The sequence below is a fragment of the Pungitius pungitius genome, chromosome 12 (genome assembly GCF_949316345.1).
Source record: "Pungitius pungitius chromosome 12, fPunPun2.1, whole genome shotgun sequence".
NCBI classification, from domain to species: Eukaryota; Metazoa; Chordata; class Actinopteri; order Perciformes; family Gasterosteidae; genus Pungitius; species Pungitius pungitius.
In genome coordinates, this window is record NC_084911.1 from 14,647,898 (window position 1) to 14,671,947 (window position 24,050).

General features: G+C 43.5%; 1 protein-coding gene across 9 annotated transcripts in view; it reads right to left on the reverse strand.

Moving 5' to 3' along the window:
• Positions 1-24,050, reverse strand: part of si:dkeyp-72e1.9 (syntaxin-binding protein 4) — a 62,294-nt gene that overhangs the window by 1,420 nt on the left and 36,824 nt on the right. For 3 of the 9 annotated variants that reach the window (XM_037477135.2, XM_037477140.2, XM_037477142.2), the window contains exons 9-20: positions 20,427-20,533; positions 20,178-20,319; positions 19,772-19,841; positions 15,353-15,441; positions 10,113-10,209; positions 8,996-9,123; positions 8,799-8,870; positions 8,207-8,272; positions 6,872-7,069; positions 5,777-5,893; positions 4,644-4,714; positions 4,420-4,547 (exon numbers count right to left, since the gene is read on the reverse strand). In XM_037477135.2, coding sequence (XP_037333032.2) covers positions 4,420-4,547; positions 4,644-4,714; positions 5,777-5,893; positions 6,872-7,069; positions 8,207-8,272; positions 8,799-8,870; positions 8,996-9,123; positions 10,113-10,209; positions 15,353-15,441; positions 19,772-19,841; positions 20,178-20,319; positions 20,427-20,533 — 1,285 coding nt within the window. The remainder of the gene's footprint in view (positions 1-4,419; positions 4,548-4,643; positions 4,715-5,776; positions 5,894-6,871; positions 7,070-8,206; positions 8,273-8,798; positions 8,871-8,995; positions 9,124-10,112; positions 10,210-15,352; positions 15,442-19,771; positions 19,842-20,177; positions 20,320-20,426; positions 20,534-24,050) is intronic. The other 6 variants (XM_037477143.2, XM_037477138.2, XM_037477144.2 and 3 more) reach the window with 4 other exon arrangements.

Here is a 24,050-nt window from a genome sequence, read left to right on the forward strand (position 1 = left end):
GTTAATGACTTGTGTGCTCCTCCGGCTCTCACAGGTCCAAACCTCTGCTCTGATGAAGGTCTGACTCATTAGGAAACAACAAACAAAGGGATATCTATGATTTATAAATGTTTTTCTCTTCCAGAAAATCAGACACAGTCAACAACAATATCAGGATAATGTAGAATACTGTTGTTTTTTCTTTGATTTATTTGACTAAATATACAGTACATATACAGTGTAACTGCGTTGCTCTGACGCAGGGGTGTCAAACTCATTTTAGGGTTGGGCCACAGGGGGGACAGTCATTCTCAAGCGGGCGCTGCTGCCTGGAGTAACGCCGTTGAAAAAGGTCTAACACAGGGCCCCCCCCACACAGTGTTGTGCCTGAACGCGTTCATGAACGCGTTCATATTAAAAATAATTTAAAATGAGTTTTATGAAGTTTCTGACAAGGTCCGTGAGGATGGGAGGAATCTGACCTTTCTTTGCAAACATTTGCACCTTAATGATAACTGTCGTGTTTTTATTCCTTATTTAAAAAAGACCATTCAAGCAGCATGTGTTTGAGAATGTACTGTAGGGGTGAACGCTGCAGCTGCTGCTAGTGTGGAGTGAATGGACAGCAACATTAAAGCAACAAAGGGGAAATGCTGTCCCCTCAATGCTAATGTAAACCCTGGTTGGATAAGGATTCAAAATTGGATATGAAGATTAAATCTGATGCATAGCTTCAGTGTTAAAACTGATAAAATAATTGCTGTCTGTGGTTCTGGGCTGTGGCCATAATTTTGAAAAATAATAGCTTGCAGCAACATATGGAAAAAAATGAACTGAACTAGTTGGAACTGTGAACTCAGTTCAAATATTTTGAAGTTTGAACTATGAACTGAACTAGTTCATTTTAAAATTTGTGAACTGAACTTTGAACTAGTTCATGTAGAAAGTGAACTTTCCCAACACTGCCCCCACACTTGTTGGGCTTGCAAGTTACTTTTTACTCAACTTTTTAATCCAAGTCATGGCCATCTACCCCCCCTCCCGAATAATAATAATAATTATGAGCGCTAGCGTAACCAAATGGAACAACAGCGCTGCATGCTGGGAGGACACTGTACCAAGATGGCCACCATGTGTGGACGTATCCATCTAGCCTTTATATATCTACAGGTGAACCATGTGGTCCCTCTAGTTCAGGGATTCCCAAAGTGTGGTGCGCGGGCTGCAACCAGGGGGTGCGCGGGAGGAAAAAAGTAATGGCGGTCAGTTTTTTTAAGTATGCTTAACTGGCTGAAATCAGGGAAACTGTCGAGTGGGACGGCTTATGATAATGTTGTTAGTCACGAAGGAGGAGAGGGACCAAGAGAGAGTGAGGATTTGGAGGCAACAGAGACGGAGAGAATAGAGACAGAAAATGAGCGGGAGTCAGAAGATGCACGGGAGGAAACCGAAGAGGAGGGTAGGAGATGCGTTGAGGGTGAACACCAGACGGGGAAAAAAAGAAGAAAATATGATGACAATTATCTGGGTCTGGGCTTCACTTGGATCGGCGATACAGATTGTCCGAAGCCTCAGTGCGTGTTGTGCAGTGAAGTTTTAGCGAACAGCTGTCTGAAGCCATCTTATCTCCGTCGTCACATGCACACGAAACATGGTCATTTAACTCAAAAGCCCCTTACATTTTTCAAAGCAAAATTGGAGGAGTTGCAGAAAAGCCAAAAAAAAATGCAATTTCATTCATGCATTGGGTCTACGAAAGACGCATTACGGGCTTCATATCTGCTCAGTCACAGAGTATAGGGAGAAAGGGGCTGCCGCATACAATTGCCGAAGACCTGTGTTTGCCAGCGGCCAAAGAAATGGTGGAGTGTATGATTGGAGAGAAAGAGGCCAAAAAGTTGGACATGATTCCTGTGTCCAATAACACTGTGTCGCGCCGCATTGATGCCATGTCGGAAGACATCCTGGCTGTACTACTAGAAAAGTGACTTTTACTCTCTGCAAGTAGACGAGTCTACAGATTTTGCAAATCTGGCCAATCTTCTTCTGTATGTCCGTTACCTTTTCGAAGGATCGGTACAAGAAGATTTTTTGTTTTGTCGGCCCCTTGCTACCCGAACAACAGGACAGGAAATCTTCTATTTAATTGACGATTTTATGAGGACCAATGGCAACAACTGGGAGCGCTGTGTGGGAATTTGCACAGACGGGGCAAAATCAATGACAGGGAAACACACGGGGCTAATAGCTCATATTAGGAGAGTCTGCCCATCCATCAGCTGGTTACACTGCAGTATACATAGAGAGGCCCTCGCAGCCAAAAACATGCCAGCTGATCTACTTGCAGCGCTGAACGATGCAGTCAAACTAGTGAACTTCATTAAAGCGCGTCCGCTAAATTCACGAATATTCACGCTGTTATGCAATGAGATGGGCAGCGAACACACATCACTGCTGCTGCACACAGAGGTGCGTTGGCTGTCCCGCGGCAAAGTGCTGACAAGGCTCGTTGAACTCCGGCACGAATTGCAGCAGTTTTTTCCGGAGAATCCGTTTCATTTGGCCTCCAGTATACATGACGAAGATTTTCTGAAAAGGCTCGCCTATCTTGCGGACATCTTCTCAGCTCTGAATGAACTCAATCTAAGTCTGCAGGGAGTCACCGTAACTGTGTTCAACACACATGACAGGATTGAGGCCATGATAAAGAAGCTACGGTTCTGGGCGAGTTGTGTGAGTGGGAACACACACCTGTGTTTCCCTACGCTTCACGAGTTCTTGGGGGAAAATGACCTGCACCTGGGTGAGTGTCACAAACAGACGTTCCCCGTCTCCGGAATATTAAGGTCCGAAGCTCGGGATCTCAGTCACCCCTCTGCTGCACGTTATAGTGGTTTGTGCCACTCAGGATCAGCCCACTGAGCCGGCACGGCCACTCCCACCTACGCACCTGTGGCTCGTCTCTAATCAGGAGAGGCTGGGCATTTAAGCTGCCGAAGCCTCAGAGGCTGGTGCGAAGTCTTGTGCATGTTGCCATCACAGTCCGAGCGTTCTATTGATATCCTGTTTCTGCCTACCTGCTATTTGACCTCTCCTTTGTCCCAGACCTCGTTCACGCCTGCCTGACCCCCGACGGTACCTCTGCCTACCTCTGCGCTCCCGGCTCTCGACCCCTCGCCTGACCCCCAGCTTCGACCTCGCCTGCTCCCTGATGGTGCCTTAGCCTGTTCTCTGCTTGCCTGGCTTTTCGACCCCTGCCTGTTCACCGGACACTACCACGCCTGACGTCTGTACCTCGTTAATAAAACTGCGCTCTGCGCTTGGGTCCACTCTGGTCTCCTGTTGTGCGTTACAGTGAGCATGTAAAAAGTCTCATTATTGAACACCTCAACCAACTTGCCAAGCAGCTTACGGAAACACTTTCCACCTATGGGCACATCTGGCGCCTGGATTCGCAATCCATTTGAAGTTTCCCTGCCCGTCCCACAGCTGTCATTTCACGAGCAGGAGCAGCTGATCGAGCTGTCATGATGGAGCACTGCAGTTTCAGTTCAAACGAAAGCCGCTTGTGGATTTTTGGGCAGAGTCACTGACATCATACACATTCTAGGCAAAGCAAGCCTTGAGAGTTTTGATGCCCTTCGCCACAACTTATCTCTGCGAGGCTGGTTTCTCTGCTATGGCAGCAGTTAAAACTAAACGTCGGCAAAGACTGGATGCGGTTGAGAAGGAATTGAGGCTTAAACTGTCTTCCATTGCGCCAAACTTTGAAGAGCTTTGTGCCAAGATGCAAGCCCACCCGTCGCATTAATATGGGTAAGTATTTGATATTATTGCTACACATATCATGTCCTATTGGGAATACTAACACATCCTCCTCCCCGTCTCCCCCCCTCTCTCTCTCTCTCTCTCTCTCTTGCTGCAGGCTGAGCGACTTTTGCGCTAGACTGGAAAAGTTCAAGATGGATCCTCTTTTATCGTCTTTTAATTCATTTTATGTTTGAGCAGCTCTTTGTTATTTAATTATGTTGTGGATCGTGTGTAGGCTCATTTTATTGTCGCACTTGAAAAGCTTCCGGTTGATCTATTTCGTTGTCTATTCTTTTAAATGTTTTGGATCGTTTGTAATTCATGCAGTTTAATTCAATGTACTGTCATTGTTGGTTATATTTATTTGAAGTGTGAATTGGGGGTGCGCCAACCCGGTTGGGACATGGAAGGGGATGCGCAGGAATAAAAGTTTGGGAACCGCTGCTCCAGTTCACTTACAGAGTGTGACCCCCGGTGGACTTTTTAGGAATAGCAGCTACTATAGACATATATTTATATCTTTTTGTAATTCTCACAATAGAAAACTCATCCGGTGAGCTGGATTTGTTTGACACTTGTGCTCTGCACGGGTTAAGTTCAGAGTGTAGTAGTTTAGTCTGAGCCCGGTACCTTTGTCATCAGCAGTGGGGGAGCACACTCCCGCCACCAGCTCTTTGGCCTCCACAGCCAGTTGGAAGGCGGGGTCGGGAAGCGGTGACGGGGTGTCAGGGCTGTCTGTGGCTGGAGATGACCTGCTGCTGCAGCATGGAGAGCACACACAGGAGGACTGTTAATGACTTCAATCGCTCCTCCCTGAGCTCTCTCACCTGGTCCTGATATTCTGAGTTTCTCACCTGCCTTCGCCTCCGAACAAGCTGGGTGTCGTCAGCACCTTGTGGACGTTCTGGGAACAGACCAAAGAAAACTAGCCTTGAGGTCACAAAGGGAGATGAGGTATTTTCAGAGGGAGCTCAAGTCCTGAACAAGACCCTTATAAACTTAATCCAGAGACCAGAGCTGGTTTGGTCCTTAAGTGGTGAATAAGAGGCTCCCATTACAGTAGATTATATTCCCTCCCTTCATTAGCCCCTTGTGCTCCTGTGTACTGTTCATTTCCCACCGGCCCTGGATGAGTGAACAGCATGGCGTCCACAGAGACCATGTGAACCTCCTCTTGCTCACACCTCTCAGGGGCTCCCCTATCTAGTAGTCTACCCCCCATGTATTATATGTAATATGTTGATCCAGTGGTCATAATCTGCCAAGGATATATTTCCAAAGCTGTTGAACTGCTTGAAGTGAGTGGGGAGTGGGTGAGCCGCTGTCAGCTGACTCAGGGCTTCCACTAAAATGGTGGGACGTGTGACGTGTGACGTGTGTAACCAACAGTTAGAATGTTGCAGTGCTTTTCTGTATCACAATGACCTGGCCTGTCAGTAAATGACAGCAATGATGTGAGTCCTGTCCAGTACGCAGGGAGGGTACATACAGAAAAGGTGTCTTATGAGTTTTCCATCATTGTCATCAAAACCTGAAAACAGCAGCTGTTGGTCAGCCACTGGTGGGCATCAGAGGTACTGCCAAATGCTTGGATTAAATTAAAAATATATGTATATTTAAGTAAGTAACAAAGCTCTTAACCACTTAAAACGTTATGACACATTGACAGAAACAGGTTCTGTTTGAGAAATACACTTAATGTAATCCCACAGCTTTGTTCTTGTGCTAATTAAGGCATGGCAACTTAGAAAGAAAAGAGTGGCCTCTCAGAGAGGCTGAGGGAGGTAAAACGAGTGGTCTTCACTTTCTGAACTGTGCTGCAGCGTGTCAGCAAAAATGTATTTTACTTTTTTACTGGAGTCCCCTTCATCACCTTTTCATGACGTTGTGGGGTGTTCATTGACATTTATGAAAGCAGCTGGAGACTGCAGGTGTCAGCAAACACACGGAAGGACAAACCTCTTGCAACATGAGTTTACAGGTGTACCTGTGCGAAGCCCAGCAGCTTCTTGTTGGAGATCTCTAGGTGTTTCCTGCTCAGCTCTGACTTCTTCAGCTGCCAGTCGATAGCTGTCAGCCGCCTATTCAGATCCTGCACCTCCTCCTGATGAACACAATCATTTAACACTGTAACACTTCATCTGGACTGAGCTCATTGATCTCTAACCACACACCTGTCCTGTAAAAACATGCATCTAAAATAGCTCACCAAGTCTGACGTACTACCTTGTTCTCAGGTCTGTGCACTTAATCCTTAAATGAATCCAGAAACACTGTAAATGGACATAGTATATTAAGCTCATTATGTTCTTTTGAACATATTCATATTTAAAAAAAAAAAAAAAAATTCCCACTGTGCGTGAATATCCTGTAATTCGCAGTTCTTCATCTTTGTTACTGGACGTTGCTGTCAGGATGTGCACCCTAAAGGATTTACTAGCCACTGCTGAGAGGCAGTAATCCCTGAGAATAAAGATACCGCCTCTCGTTTTATCACAGCTGCTGGTGAAAAAGAAGCAAGATACAGATACAGTTGCTCAAAGTGACCCTATCCTACAGAAACAAGCCTCAGACTGATGAATTATGGAGTGACCAAAAGGCAAACAGGGATTATTGTACGTGCATTAAGGGGTTAACTGTTTGATCAGCTTGTGTTTCTCTCCTCTGCATTTTGCAGGTTGAAGTGACGCAGTGACGTTTTTGCTCAATTTGCAATTGATCTCTGTATGTCACCACTGTCCCGTTTGTGTATTAAATGTCCTCACATCCCATAGTCTGCATCGTGTATTTTACGTATTTTTACAACATATTAGTCTTGCTGATCTGACATAACGCCACAGTGAAAAAGCATGAAGGGAGGCAGCCAGTACCTCTGCCTCACTGAAGAGGGCGTGTGTGAGCTCTTGTGCTTCTTCATGTATTACAGACAGATGGCGTAGTTAGCATGTGTTAGCTAAATAGTATCGCATTTCAGTAGCCTAGAAAAAATAGTGTCTGTATGTGTGTCTGTTGCTATGCAAGTTTGCCGAGGTGATGTGAGAAAATGATACCAAATAGCATGAGTAAAATGCTGGGGACTGACCTGTGTGGACTCCAGTCCTCTCGCCTGCCTCTTGGTGGCCAGTTGGTTTTTCAGGTCTCTGATCTCCGCCTCCAGCAGCTGGATGACCTCCTCATAGTCCTGCTCCGCGCTGCTGGCCTGTCTCTGGCCTGCCTCAGCCTCTGCTGCATGCAGACGGGTCTTCAGACGGCTGTTCTCCTCCACAGTCAAACAGGCTTTCTGTGAAGAACGACACCATGTTTCCTGGTAAATATATTCCCCATGTGAATAGGTGTCGCATGCGTATTCACATGAAATCAAGAATAGAATTTAGGGTTCTTCTCCTCACCTACAAGGCACTTGCTGGTGAGGCACCGTCCTATCTTAAAGAGCTTGTTACACCGTATTGCCCTACAAGGCATCTACGCTCCATAGATGCTCGGCTACTTGTGGTACATAGAGTTTTAAAAAGTAGGTTGGGGGCCAGAGCCTTCAGTTATCAAGCTCCTCTTTTGTGGAACCAGCTTCCACTTTCAGTCCGGGGGGCAGACTCCGTCAGCTCATTTAAGATAAAGCTTAAAACGTTCCTCTTTGATATTGCTTATAGTTAGGGCTGGCTCAGGTTAGCCTGGACCAGCCCTTAGTTAAGCTGCTCTAGGCTTAGACTGCCGGGGGACTTCTTAGGACACACCGAGCCCCTCTCTCACGCTCACACTCTCACCTTCCACAATCATCCATGCTTTATTAATGTACATCACTAATTAAGCTTCTTTCCGGGAGTTTTTTGTGCTTTCTCGCCTAGCAGGTCTCCGTGGATCATAGTTTCGTGCGGACCCCGGTTCTGACTCCTGGCATGGCTCTGCTGACACCTGCTGCTGCCATCATCATTACTTAAAATATGATTCATTTTACTGTCATCATAAACCAACATCTTTCTGCTCTCCCTCCCCACAGAAGCCTCTGTGGATGGTGGTTCTATCTGATGGTGGTTGTCCCTGCAGTGGTCCTGCCGTACACCTGTTCTGCTACTTGCAATTACTTGTATCATTTCAGTTAGAGAAATTGAATGTATTGTACATCTTTTACATTGTATATTCTGTACACATGACATCCATTGCAGTCTGTCCATCCCGGGAGAGGGATCCCTCCTCTGACCTTCTCCCTAAGGTTTCTTCCCTTTTTTCCCCCATTGAAGGGTTTTTTCATTTTTGGGGAGTTTTTCCTGTGCCGATGTGAGGGTTTCGGGACAGAGGATGTTGCATGTGTACAGACTGTAAAGCCCTCTGAGGAAAATATGTAATTTGTGATTTTGGGCTATACAAAATAAAATGAATTGAATTGAATGCAACATAAATCTTTTTCACTTTTAATTCTCACCTGGGAGGTCTTCTGCAGCTCCTCCTCCAGGTTTTTCTTGCTGTGCTCCATGTCCTTCAGCATCACCTGCCAAGAGAGGCAGCAGATGAAGCCCAGGAGGTTTTTAATGATCACGTCAGAGACAACATAATACAGATGACAATTCCCTCTGCCCTTGTGCATGTCATCTTGTTTGATTGTTTTGCAGCTGAGCTTGGGCTGTTGTCTTAGTGCCACCGTGTGCTTTTCTCTGGCTCAGTGGCTTCTTTTTTTAATTTTAGGTTAGTGGAGGAGTCCTATTTTCGCACCTGTGTTTCCAATAGACAGGAAAAGATGTATGAACTCAAGCCTAGCTGCAAACCGTTACACATCCACTGTGACACCCACACAACCGACACTGTCACACCCAGTCTGACCAGAGGCGTTCTGTGGCCAGGCTTCACTTTGGCGTGGATCATAAGGAACGCATTGTTGTAATCGGGTGATTGTCAGAGCTCTCCCAGTCATGAAGATGAAGTGAACCTCTGCATGCTGCTGGCTAAGTGCTGTAACCCCAGAGAGGCTCCAGCGCTCTGCACTTCAGTATAAATGTGATCTGTAAGTGTTTGTTCACCTTGAGCTGCTTCACCTCCGTCTGAAACTGCTCCATCTCCTCACTGCTGTAGCTGCATTCTGATTCATATGTCTGCACACACAAATGCACGAACGCACAAACACACACACACAGTTGTACAGGTTGTGCTGTTTGTTATCTTTAATACATTCCTGTGTAAGGGTGCTAGGTTGTGCGAGGCTGTGAGGACTGCTTACAGGGGAGTGGAAGGCCGACGTGTCCATCAAACTAGCTGCTTCATGATAGGAGAACATAAAGGGACCCGCCCCTAAACCCAGCTCCTCCAGGTTCTCCTGGAAAACATTCTGGGTAGCCTCCACGAAGTCTAAAGCACAGAGAGAATGTGTCGATTAGTGGAGGAGACAACATGTGGTTCTGTGGTTAGAATGACTTAAGTATATATTTATATACACTTTGAATCTGAAAGCAGGTGGCTTTCCTAATTTTCATGACGGTAAATTAACGTAATACTACATTCTATGAAATACTTTATAGTTAGTCTATGGGGGCTGCATTCATATTAAACTTCAAATGGTTTACACCGGGGGTGTCCAAAGTGGGCCAGATTTGATTATGTGCAGATGTCCAGGAGCCAATAGTCCCGTTTAACATATTACCAGAAATATTTTCCAATTATCAGCCACTAAAATCACAATTCTGAGTTTTATTCATATCGGGGGAGTTAGATAACATTGGACCAACTATTTGGAATACCCTAAACTTAAAACCATGAAGTTGATAAATAACTAAATTACTTATAACTACTTTTTAAATGATCATGAGGTAAAGTAAGTTGTTATAATGATGAATTGCATATTTAAGTTTTTTCAATTTATTACAGTGCTAGCGGGTTATAAATAATACATTAGAAGACCGTATGAACGCTGGCCCCTGCTTTACGCAATACAAGAGACGCCCACATACACATAAATGAGGTCTGGAACAAACAACAGCCGGGAAGGGATTGAAACCCTGAAGAAATGTAATCTTGTACCTATATGTGTTCATGATCATGTGCCGCTTCAACGTATTTGATAACATACATTTGATTTTATGATCCTTTAATCAGTAAATAGATTAAGTATTAATTTGTGTTAGTGATAAACAAATGTCATATGATCTCCTTTCTGTAGGAATGTGTGCTCGGCGAGCAGCAGACACAGACGGGCTTCATGGCTCCAGAACGTGACACCACACCAAAGTGATCCAACCACTTAGTGACACGCAGCCTGCCATTTGACAGGATTTCAACATAGATATTTCACCTTGCTGTAGAGTGAACTGGAAGTATAAGTGTGGGTGTGTTTGCTTCACCTCCATATGCCACAGTGCCTTGTGGGTCTGTGGTCAGACTCTGTCTCAACTTCTTCATCTTCTCTTCTGTGACATCCAACCCAAGGAAGGACAAAGCCTGAGTGCCAAGGACAGAGAGAGAAATCATTTTATATGGCTACTGATCAGGGCAGACGCTGTCAAATACAAATCCCCCCGTAGAGTCGAAGCGGCAAAGACTCTGCAAAGACTTTTCTCATCATATGTAGTGCCTTCATAAGCATTCATTCGCTGCTCTGATGGCTCCTTGTCCAGCTTGTCGGTTTGGGTGGACGGCCTTCTCTTGGTAGGTTTGTGGTTAGGCCATATTCTTTCCATTTTTTGATGATGGGTTTTACAGTTTTTCTCGATTGTTTACACACATTTTCTTAAAGCATGCCTCATACTCTCAGAACTCTACACACAAATCAAAAAACACACACACAATGGGCAAAACCCCTCAATACTCCTGCAAAATTAAACTTTACATTCAAAACAATGTAATTTCTTCTCAAAATGGTATTTTGTTTTCAAATGACAAACACAAACCATCAAATGAATAGACTTTTGTAAGAACCAGTTGAACACTGATGTGCTCTAATTTAAAACACTATGATCAATGGAAAAAAACTTCTCCATTCATCATAATGACTTTGACCTTTTTTTTGTTCAGTGTTACACTTACTAGAGACAGTACATACATATGTGTTGTAAAATATTTTAGAATATTGTTTTTGTACTCACACACACAAATACACGGTAAAAAATATATTTTATTTTCCCCACGAAAACAATGCACACAGTGTACATCCCAACCAACACAAAGTTGCACATACAGTGGTCTACATACAAAACAACAGAAGAATTTACTGTATAAGTTACAGTAAAAAAGACTATGCTGCATCCTGTCTTCTGTTCAGGTCTGTTCCACAGAACCTCATCCACATCACAAGCAATGTTTTCCCTGGCCAAGCAGAGGGGGAAATATCGCTCAGCATGTCCAATCCAGCCATGAAAAGCATCAACTGCTTTATCTCCACATGCGTCTTCCGTAGCTTGGAGAAGGGGGATATGCGTTTGTGGATTTCGGTCAAACACTTTTCATCTCCAGGCAGAAAAGAATTCCTCCATAACTTTGGTGAACCAAAGTGGCTCAGATCTCATCAGAGTTTACGGTCCTTGGCCTTCCTCGTCCTCGTCCTCCCCCCGCCCTCCTCCTCTTACTCTCACTCCTCTGGCTCTGTTTCTAATGTTGTCATCCATTGCTCCAAAACAGAAGAGCTCACCTGTTGCCCTTTTATGCTAAAGCTCTGATTGCTAATTGTAACACTGTGTGACAGGTGTTTTCCCATGTGACGAGTCAGTGTGCATAGTAGGGACTTTAGAATTTTGAATGACAGTGTTTTTCTTGTGAAAACAAAATCTTCTTCATGAAAATTGTGTAGAGAATGCAGAGAATTGTGTGTAGTGTTTTGAAAAAAAAAGAACTGCAGTTTGAGTGTAAAGCAAGAATTGTGCTTGTAGTTTAGCAGAATTGGTTCAGGGGGTTGGTGCATGAGTTACATGTTGTGGTCATTGTGTGTCAAGTACCAGTATTTGTGTGTAAACAATTGAGAAAAACTGTAATACACAATATCTGTGTCACAATCCAGACTCTGCATCCTCATGAGGCAGCTCGCCTTTTGTAGGCCGATTGCGTCACTTTTGCTCCGTTCCGAGAAATTTCAGGTTGGTTTCCAGATGCAGAGGATTGTCAGGAAGACGGGAGGAGTTAAGTTTTAATGTGCAGCCAATCACATACAGCTGCAAAACAATGGACACACCCAGTGAGTTTTAGAAACCAGAGGAGAGAATCTGTGGGGTTCTATACTTTCGGGGTTGGAATCGACTGTGGGAAAGAAATAGTATACTATTCATACCATATTTCACTTTGTAATTGTATTTGCTTCTGTTAGTTATTACATTTTTTTTTTTTTTTTAATTCAAGCAATTGATTGTTTGTTTATTTCTTCACCTCCGGCCGGGGCGAAGTAAAAAAGGGAGCTGTGCCTTTGTTTCACTGGTAGACCCCGCAGAAGGCAGCCCTCCAATGGGCTGTCCTTTGAGGCCCATGATATCCCATCGTGCATTGCACCTGCGTCAGGTTTTTAAACACAAATAAGACGGTAATTCTGCCTCCTATTTTAATTGAATTTAAAATGTCTGGAAAATGGTCTTCTCTCAGCCTGAAATATATCATCCTCCAAAGATGAAGCATCCATCCATCCATCCATCCATCTGCACACTGGGTCGCGGGGGGCTGGAGTCAATCCCAGCCAACTTTGGGCGAGAGACAAGGTGCACCATGGATTGGTCACCAGCCAATCGGTAAATTCTATTTGAAAAAAAAGATTACAATCCTCTATGGCTGCATTTCATACGTTTTTCAGGTTATAAGGCTTTAACTGTCAAAGGCAGCGAGTATCTAGTCAACAGGAGCGGCAGAAAAGAAGCTGATGACGCAAGCAGGAAGTCCCCCGTAGGCCACAGCATCTCATGCCTATGGGACCGTTGAAGGACCCAGCCCATGTAGACCATAAAGGCTGGGTCGCCATGAGCATGCAGCAAAATGACAGCTGACAAATGCTTGGAGTACATATATATATATATAAAGTACTGCCCAGACCATAATGAAATGTTGATATGGACATCCATAGTCCCCAGAGTATGATTCATTTTGTGACCCCACGACCTTTGCTTTTGTTCTTCACTACAAACTTTCTAATGTGTAATGACAATATAATATAGGAAAACGCTGCCTGTAAATTTACTAAAATTGTTTCTGCTCCCCAGATGATGAACTAGAATTAGAATTTTCAAGTAACCACAGCTAGGATCAGCTTTTCCCCATTTAGCTTTAAAAATGGCTTGACATACAGAGTAGTATGTGAAAGGAAAAGGTCAATTGCCGCTGCCCATTCTGCTCCATGGTTCTGATTGTGGTCCACCCACACCTGCTTGCAGCCTACCTCCAGAACAGAGAAAACAAATGTAAAAGGTTGTGACCAGATTATACTGGATCAGAAGAACTGTATAAGAGTAAGGTTGCAAATCCACTTAACTGCCCCAAGGCAGAGGAACCCGAGTCCGCTCACTTCACTGTCTATTATGGAGACTTTCCTCCAACACCTCCCAGAGGACATAGTCAGGCCCTTACCAAGAACTATTTGAGGACATTGAATTATCCCTGGTCATCAATCACAATGTAGTATTCCTTCTGTTATTCAGAGCAGGCATAATGGCTGAAATCCTGACCTACTGATATACTAGTTTCATTTTGAAAATGATGGAGCAACCCTGCAAGAGGTTGAGATATAACACACTGCCCATACTTTTTCGGCTCGCAAGCTGCATTTCGATTGACAATAGTCATGGTGATCTACCCACATCCCCGTCCGTTCACCCGACCACTAAAACCCCTCCTCGGTCCGCACGCCCGAATAATAGCGCGTAGTAACCAAAACGGAACAACAGCGCTGCATACTGTGAACGCACAGAGCGACATTTACTGTATAAAAGCAACGAGCCTCTCGTCTGTCAGAAGGAGGAACCATGGCAACCATTCCACACATCCTTTGTCATTACCTTACTCGGATGACTTGCACCGATTGGAGTCACCGAGGGTTGCTTTGGATTAAAAAAAATGTTTGATAGAATGCAAGGGTCGCTAATTAGCACTAAAGTTTTCCGTTAGTTCCCGTTTTTTTTCCAATGACAGGCGACGTACCGGCACTGAGGAGTGCGGTTGTCCTCCATTCTGAGGATTTGCAATCCCAGGCCCGGCTAACCTGCATGTCAATGTGTCGATCGATCAGTCGATCTCGATCCACCTATTGGGCCTCTCTTCTTGGCCAACCATAGTTCTCTTTTCGTGGCTCTCTGTCTGTCTGTCTCTCTGTCTGCGTGGTTTGGGCCTTGTTCGAAACACAGTGCATAGAACCTGGTTGCTCCTCATTCAAACTTATCTATGGATGGGGAATGCAGCATAAAAGCACCGGAAAAGGTACTTTGGCCAGTCCCAACGAGTGGGTGCGAGTTGGCGAGTCCCCTGATGAAGCTTAGCTAAATTGGTTTCCACAATTTAAGGATTAGACCTGGACAAAATTAACCTTAATTCTGATGCGTCATCTTACAAACGGATGCTTCCATATCCAGTCTTGCAGTAGTCCCATACCTAATTGGTGTAATGGATGAGCACCCAATCCCCTTTAAGAGATCAAGGGTGCCCAATAGGTCCATCGCCAAGGCAGTGCCGGTAGGTCGCTGGCCATTGGAAAGAAAATCCTGTTGGGTCACAATGCATCTGTGGTCGACTGAGTGAGCTAACTTGGTATGGCTAATTAGTAAGAATTGCTTACTAACAGACACATTTAACAGACACATTTCGTTTAATTCCAATCAGTGCAAGTCATCAGTGTGAGGTCATGACCAATGGGATGACATGATCTGACAGATGTGAGAAACGTTGTTTTTTTTTAATATAGATTCATTTGAGCAGCGTTGTTGTTCCGTTTGGTTATGGCTAGCCGATAAAGTGTGGGCAACTCTGTACTAGATCATAATAAGAAGTCTTGCAATAAGACAGGTCACATGGAATCTCATGTGATAATTCATGACTCAATGTGTCAACAAAGACCAGGGCATGGAACCAGAGCTGCAAAGCTCTTAGTAACAGAATTGTCATAAACTTCACAAACGCTGTTAAATGTTAAAGTTCTAAGACTAAAAAAACTGCAAATTATTACACACGAAAATGCCATAGTAGCAACCTATCAATCACAAGGCTGACCCTCCTTTAAGCATCTAGTCTATTTTAATCTAAGTAGTCAGATAAATCACTAAATCACAACATGCTGTATTGAAAAAGTCTTAAAACCAGCGATTGAGACAATAAACTCATGTTTACTTCACTTTTCAGTCTTGCTAACAGGTTAAAGCTTGTAATTGTATGTCCTGTTGTGTTATGAAACTCGAGATATGATAGCTTACAGTAACCTATAATCCGCCATGTTTGAAATATCACAACATTTGTTCCAATGAAAGTTTAACCTAAATCTACATTACACTACTATACTAAAACTGCTACTACTATAACAATTGAGTAAATATTATAGTAAACACTTACAACAGTTTGTCATTTGGCAAGTCTCCAAGACCCCTTATGAACCTGTTGATTACACGTCAGGAGACAAATAAGGACTCACCACCTCCAACTTGTCTGATTTGAGGCGTATATAGGGGTCCAATGTTATCTTAGGTTTGGCACCTGTTGGCGACTTCTGGTTGGTTGAACCTAGAGAAGGGAGAAGAATAAGGAGGGGGGAAAGAGAGAGGAAGAAGAACATACAGTTGATTTTCTCAAAAATAACAGGGAAAACATCAACCAAGATTTAGAAGTTGTAGGTGTCACTTTTTGGTTCTCCTTCCTGTTTTATTTTGCAGTTTCATGTCTCTTGTGTCTCTGGGTTAGCTTCACTTCCTGCCTTGTCCTGTGATTGCCTTTCCACCTGTGTCCAATCACCTGCACCTCCCTAGTGTATTTAAGCCCTGTGTGCCTGTTGTCCCTTGTTGTGTCATTGTCTATGTCAAGTCGTCGTTGGTGCGAGGGCCTTCTGATTTGTTGGTGAATAAGGAGCACCTTTTGAAGATCCTGCATCTGAGTCCTGCCTGCCTTCGACCTGCCTGCCTTCGACCTGCACCCTCATAGGTGACAGTAGGTAATACAGTGTCTGCATGAGAAATATGTGTAGAGTATGTGAGGCCACACTTGGTAAACAACCCAAGCAGAAATATCATTGCATAATCTGTAACATCAGAGTGGATGGACAGATATTCTCTGTGGATTTGATGGAAGTGGGTGGTTGTGTTGACATGGGAGGTGTGTCTGTGTGATTGTGTTAGAGTTGGGGGGGCGAGCAGATGATTAAAAAGAGAGTAGTGGAGGTAAGGTGGATGCTTATACATATTGGAGAGGGGAGGGCAGACAGCCAGTTCCTAATATTAATTGGATGAGTTTGTCTGCCCCAGATTTGCCACGGCAATGGAAGCCTCTCCTAGAGTGATGTCCATGTCTGCATACCCCCTGTTGCTAGGGCTGTGCATGCATTTCACTGAACATCCTTGTCCCACCCAAAGGATTTGCACCACCCTTGACCCCAGACTGGTCATGATGATTGACAGATTTGCTATTCTGGCAACAGCCGTGCTATAAACCCTGGTTTCATCTAGATATGTGTGGTTGAGGGAGGAGTACGGTTGTCCTCCAATCTGAGGATTTGCAATCCCAGGCCCGGCTAACCTGCATGTCAATGTGTCCTTGGGAAAGACACTTAAGCCCAGCATTGCTCCTCTAGCTGTGACTACAGTGTGTGAATGTTAGTTACTGATGGGCAGGTGCCAATGTGTATGGTAGGTCCTGTCATCAGTGTATGAATGGGTGAATGGTTGTGTAGTTGAAAGACTAGAAGAGCGCTGTACAAGTACAGTACGTTTACCATACCTCTCAAAATTAACAATGCGTAGTCATTAAAGTACTAAAAAAACCTCAATTAGCCGGACATCAATGTAAGGTAAGGAGACGGAATAGGTAGGCTATAGATATGGTATTTCTTTCTGAAATAGCCATTACTGTAGTGTTTTTTTACTTATTTGTAGTCTTCCAACCACTAAAAGCGCTTTAAAAAATAATTAAAATTCATACTGACCCAGTGGTATCAGTAGGGTGAGAAGGCTTAAGTTAAAGCACTGATGCTAGCCACTTTCTATCCTGTTTCCCATAATTTAACAGTAATGATACAGGAATGATCTTTCTGAAATGGCAATCCCAGGCCCGCTAACCCACGCAAGGATTTTTTGTCCGTCAATTTCACTACATAAATAAAATATAAAACAATAAAATATCCAGGTGGTTTTTGTACTGCTCACCTCACCACAGACTGTTGACATCTTTCATGGCTTCACTAATAGTGTGAGTGTGCAGGGAAGCACCTCAGGAATCACCTTGAGTGGGGTAATCCAGGCCAATATAATTGGACCAGGCTGTCAATGGGCAAACCCGAACCCTCAAGCTGCTGGTCTGTTTGTGATCTTCATCATCAAGCACTCCCATGTTTGCTAGTTGGACCAGTAAAAGCCTGTTACACGGGTTATTGCAATGTATTTCATCTCAACAATCCTTAATGTAGATGACGGTATTATTAGATTAAATTGTTACAGGAAGAAATATGTATGGCCATAACAATCGTTCTACAGGCTGCTATTGGATCAGCACAGACTCAGGATCTTATAAACCAGTTGTTCTCAACCATTTTCAATGGGTACCAGAGGTGGGACAAAGTCATTGTTATGTAAGTCTCGAGTCCCGAGTCAAGTCGAGTCAAAGATGAGGCAAGTCCCAAGTCGAGTCAAAGGTCAAAGCCAACAAGTCTCAAGCCGAGGCCAAAGTTTTACCATTTTAGTTTCGAGTCATTTCAAGTCCTCTTATTATAGTGGGGACGGGGAACCCTGGGTGATGGTGCGCTGCCTCCCAGACCTAGACTACGAAGGGAAGGGTAATGGTGGATCGACTGTGACTGTGTTATAGTACTTTAAAACGGACGTTGACATAATGTTGGCGAGGATTTCCATCGGAGTCTGAATCCGGGTTCAAAAATCCCGATTTTTGTAAGCATGAACGAGCTGTCTCGTTGATACGGTAAAATGCTAGTGAGTTACGGTACATTCGATTAGGTGCTCAGCATTCGTTCAAAACTTACCTTTCTTTGTGCAACTTCAGGTGTCGAACAAAGTTGGACGTTGTGGCAGCTCAGTCTGTAATCGACCCGCATGTTTTGCATATAGCAACTCGTTTTTTGTCGACTACCTCGTAATAGCCAAACAAAATTATCTTCGGTATCATTTTTCCAACGGGCGCGTTGTTGCGCTTCATTGGTTGTCTTGCAATGTGCCTGTTTAGATGCTGTCAAATCAGAACTAGGTGGGACTGCAATGATTGGATGTCGTGCAGGCAGCGCTCTCTGCATACAGGTGGCGCACATTTTTTTGACAGATGCAGATAAACAGCGGCGCGGCCGTGTGAAAATGTTTTCCCCCAGTTTTCATGGGAAGTAGCGAGTCAAAAGGCTCGAGTCAAAGTGAAGTCACGAGTCATCGATGTTAAAGTCCAAGTCGAGTTGCAAGTCTTTGTACGTTTTGTCGAGTCTGAAGTCATCAAATTCATGACTCGAGTCTGACTCGAGTCCAAGTCACATGACTCGAGTCCACACCTCTGATGGGTACCGACCCACCGACCTGACAGGTGCGTGCAGCACTCGCTGGTCGCTGAGAAAGTGAGACACCCCCACCCATCGGAAAATGACGGTGACGCACCCCCCCTCCCCTCAAAGGAAAATTTGCGTCGACCAGTTGAGAACCACTGTCATAAACAACACTAAAACTTCTTTTACACATGCATCTGAAACTGATGCGGATTGGTCAACATCAGTGAGCTGCAAAGGCTTGAGGTAGATTTATATTTGTGTTTCAAACAGCAGGTGCATGCAGACTCACTGAGGATAAGAGAGGATGGAACAATAATGACCTTGACTCTGTTATCAAGAGGGTACATTTTCATGATCCCTCAAATCCTTGTGTGATTGGAGGTCCCCTGCTGTTTCTATTAAATCTCCTTTTCTCTTCCACTTAATCCACAATCTCTGTGAGTGAGTACATGTTCCCCGTTTCTCATTTTCGGGTCACATTGGTTTTATCTATTTGGTTTCATATTTTTAGGGTTTTCCAGGACAAACTACTGAAAGTCTCAACTCTTATTTGGCAAGCATTTAATAGTCCTTTTAAGGATATTTTATAGCACAGCTGCTCTGTTAAACTTTCTAATACAAATGAAGACGAGAGCGAGAGCGAGAGAGTGTTGGGAATGTGAGCGGGTCTTACGATCACAGTTTAAACCAGGGCCAGTGATCATCAGAACAGACATACTCTCTGCATACCACTGTCTGGGGACATCCTAATGGCTTCTAATAAACTCACCCCCTTTACATGTCCTGGATTCAGAATGGCCAATCACAAGCACAAGGTTGGAAAAACGGGCTGTTAGTGTTCTATAACGTATGCGGCGGGTCGAATTGGGAATGTTTCTCTGCCCTCACTGTCCAAAGCTGGCCGGGCGCTTCAGGAGACAGAAGTCATCAAACCCTAGAAAAAAATATTTTTCCTGTCTGTGGCTCTCTGACCGAAGCCAAACGGCTCCTCCTGAATAAATTTGCATCTTTAAAAACACAAAAAAACCTTTATATACATACAGCTGACCACGGTGTTTTTTTTTTTTACCAAACATCGAGAGGAAATAGTGCTTCATGGGGGATTATTTTCAGTGGTGTATTAATCTGCTTTTGGAGCACTGCTGAGTATTTGTGACAGCAGTTGTATTTTGGATTGAGTAAAAAAACTTAAGGGTCCTTGTTGGTATGAGTGAGTTTTAAGGGAGCTCTATAGCACAGATGATTAAGACGTATCAGGTTTGTGCATCTCAATTATGTATTGGTTGTAGGTCTTGTTGTCTGGACCCGGACGCAGCTCCTCTATTAGTGACCCGTTTATTACACACGAAAATGAAAGAGTTTTACCTGAAATATGAATATCTGGTGAGCAGATTTCAGGAGAAGGTGAGGACACTACTGGCTCCTCCGTACAGATCTACAAAAACATTGAAATATTGATGACAAAAAGATGACTTCATGGAAACCAATATTGTCTAAGGCACTTTACCAAAAATGACTTTGCTAGGACAGGACATCTCAAAGAATGGAGGTCAGACTAAAATCAGAAGTCCAATTTAATAAACCTCTCATGAATGGATTAATGGAATTGTGTTGATAAACTTAAAGTGCAATTATATTGTGGAGTTATGCAAAATAAGCACGTTTGTGCAAAATTTAAATAATTTCCCCAATATTGTTTTCACAAGAATTGGACAGACAGACCTGAACAACCTGAAAGAATGTTTTGGTAAGTTTCCGATGTGTAGCTGACCTCAGGTGATCGCATGTGGACTTTTAGGCGTCCAGAGTTGTAGCTGCTGCCTGCGGCTCGTTGGACTCCGTTGTGGAGAGATGTGCTGCTTGGAAAAAGTCCTTTTCCAGGAATGAAGGCTATTTCCACAGCACCGTCTTGGCTGGACACCCAATCCATAAAAAGACACAGTGACGTACATAAAAGCAGAGGAAAGAGGCGTAGAACGGACTAATCCTTAAAGAGGTCTCACATGAACCAACTTCTCACCTAAATTTGACTTTGTTCAGCATGCTTTTGGCCTCTTCGTGGGTCACACCTATCAAGGACTCCTTGTTAACAGCAATGAGCTGATCTCCAGGCCTCAAACGTCCATCCTGCTCAGAGAAAAGACAGAGACAAAGCCTTTACTAATGCTAAGGCAAGCGCCACACAGCCAACTTACTTTTCCTTTGCCAAGCATTGCATACCTGTGTATCGAATAGTCACTAGCTATTAACACAGGTTCTGTTGTTGGCAAAGCAATTTATATTCAATTTGGTCTCCGCAGGGTTGAAGCCAGGACCACCTAAAAGATAACCAAGAAATGACTGGCCTGAAATGTGGTCGATTTTGAGACTTGATATAGACCTTCAAAGATTGGTCTTGATATATCTTTATCTATAACACTTATGGTGGGATAGTCCTGAAATAACACTTAGAGACAGTTCAACCTGTAGGTCAGGTTGTGGGACACGAATCAGAAACATAAAGGTTAGAAAAAGAAAACAAACTACATTCTAAGTGTTATATTCTGTGGTTATTTTCCAAAGCACTCACAGTCGGGTGCTGTCCCGGTAGTTTCCCTCAGAAGCCCTTTCTGCAGCCAGAGCAGAGCGCAGGAGCTGTACTCAGTAACCAAGGCCTCCCGCACGGGGTGACATGTGTTCTTTCCATAGTATCATTTTAAACTATTAATACTACTTTAGAACATTTCCCTCTTACATGAATTCTAGTGACAGAAAATGTCTCAGAATGGTGGACTCTGTGTAGATACAAACTTCAATCCCAAGCAAACAAAACTACAACAATTGACTTGAATTGGTTGCTTAAAAAACATGTTGTAATAAATAGTCTCGCTCTTATCTGATGTTTGATGCAGTGTTAATTTTGGCAGCTATTTTTGATTTAGTTTTAGTCTCTTTAGACAAAAATGTATGTTAGTTTTAGTCACATTTAGTCATTTTAAGACTTCTTAGTTTTAGTCACATTTAACAGCCATATTAAACTCCTTTTCTTCTCTTCTCAGTCCCAGACCCTCTGTGTTGTGTCTACAACTGGATAATAGCCTAGCTTACAGTACTTAGGAAGAATATCTAATAGACAACCAAGGATCGGTCTATAGCAGGGGGGGGGGGGGCAGGCAAACTTTTTGACTTGCCGGCCACAAAGGGTTCTAAAATTTGACAGAGGGGAACAAATGGATGAAGTGTTTGTGTGAGCTGATATAAATGACAGTAGCAAAGCACTTATTTGCAAGGGTGTAAAGCTCCACAGACTTCATGAGGACAAGGGACCTAAATGAAACACTTTGTGTCTTTGTTTACTTGCGATGCTTTTGACATGTCCAACGGAAACGTCCTTTATTGTTTCCACTGTGAAATGGCTTGTCCCAACAAAAGAGACCCCTTTAACATCCTACAATCAGTGCAATACATTATTTTTTGGGCTGGATCATGAACCAGCCATTCTTAACTGGACCCCCACTTTTAATTGTCTTTTCTTTCTTTCTCTCCTCTTTACTTTTTGTTCTTTTCTCCTGTCTCTGTCCTCTGGGTTTTCCTCCACCTGCTCTGTGCTTCCACATCCTTCACCTGCACTGAGCAGCTCGATCAAAAGCCTCCACCTGTTATGTGTGCTCGCGCGTTCTTTGTTGCTTAGTAACTAACGTACGGTGGCAGAGACGGTTTAACAGTCTTCTCAAGACGTGGCGTGTGAACTGGTTGAAGTGCGCGTGTCTCCAAACGCTGTCTACTGTCCCCAGAGAACGGATGAACATCTCTGCTGGCCAACCAGCCCCGAGCTGTTTAACGGGTCTTCATCTCCACACACATCGGCCTCTGGAGTTCCTCGTCTTTAGCCTGCTAATAGTTAGCTAAACTGAGACAGCTGAGCTAAACCAAGGAAGCACACTCACCAAAGTGTTGGGTCCATGCAAATTTAGGGGAAAAAAAGTAACACACCAACATTTTCGTCTGGTCTTGTTAACGACAGAATAGATTTAGTCATAGTTTTTATTTTTCAAGATCCGTTTTCTTAGTCTCGTCTGTGCAGATGACTGTGTGAACGGAGTGTTCCCTACATTCCCTTGGAGACTTTGGCCAGGCTGCAGAGCTCATGAATCATGTTTAATAGCATCTTCCCCACAGGATAAATGGAACATTTACCTTTAACCCCTGGTTAGTATTAAGTCTTACCACAAAAACAAATATAGCCAGCTTATCTTGGGATATCAAACTAAATGTGTAATGATCCACGGACTAAACTATGAATATTGATTTTCTTGATTCTTTTTGTCAACACATCCAATGAAAAAATGACATCACCTATAACTTATTCCTGCTAAAATATTTTGTATGTGTGTGAACACCTGAATGAGCCAGATGGGTTAAATACAACATACACCCTGCTAGTGTCAAACCTCACTAGAACATCAAATGTGGATAAAAATGTGAGGTGTTCTATTTTGTCCTGTTTGAGTATGGGTTAAAAAAAACCTACCAGTAACCAGTTTTAGAAAACCTCTAAACCAATATACTGTGAGATGTAGATCTTCAGTGATATTGAGTGCCACAAACAAGATAGGGCCCACCGGTTCTGCTGCTGCTACTGGAGCATGCCCAGACCGAGCAGAAAGCCAGTCAAAATCCTTTGGGAGAGAAATTGGGGAGCAGCAGTAAGGTGATGCCCTTTTCCCACATTTTCCCGAGTGGATTAGTAAAGTGTATATCTATCAGCAGAGTCCTGCTTGATGGCTGGACTTCATCCTTGGTGTATGTAGTGTGTCTGTTCTGGGACACCAGGACTTCCCTGAGAGAGCAGCATTGACACCCCGAAACATGACCACCAAGAAACATTCAGCATGGATTCCTAAATAGTCAATTAGAATTTACAGGAGAGTTCATTTCCTGCAAGGAACCATGGTGACACAATAGTTAACAGTCAGAAACAAGGAAGAAGTTTAACTCATTCACTATTGTCATCTTTTGATCTGCTACTTTTTGCGTTTTGTGAGATTTCACAATTATTAAAATGGCTGCGTGTATTAATTTGTACATTTGTCATTCAATGTATGCTTTGATGAACAAAAAGGACACATACTGTGATGGACATTTAAAGACCATTAAAGATGTGCAAGTAAATAAACTGCCATGACAAGCTCCCACTAGCCTTTAATTTACTAATGACCGCTGCATCAAGGGCACAATGGGAATACCCCTGTTATGGTCTATTCCTCAGCTACTTTGATTGAAAGCCTTTTATGATTTGGAGTTCACTTGGTTACAAACTAATTTGTAACTAAACGTGTTGCTGAGCCTTGGGGTCTAATCCCCAAATTAGTCTTCTGTCAAAACTGAAATTGATGAAATAGAAGTACAGGATAAAAGAACAGACATATTGAGGAGTATGACAATTTAGTAAATTAAGTAATAATTAGAAATGTCAACCTTCTAATCGCATTAAATTAAATAATTGTCTCTGTTCTTGTCTTTTGGACCATAGTGCTGCATTTGACTCAATTGATCATTACGCTCTATTAGAGAATTGGACATTTGATTGCTATTAAAGGAACTGCGCTAAGCTGGTTTAAGTCCTACTTATCAGATCAATTCCAGTTTGCATTTGTAAACAATC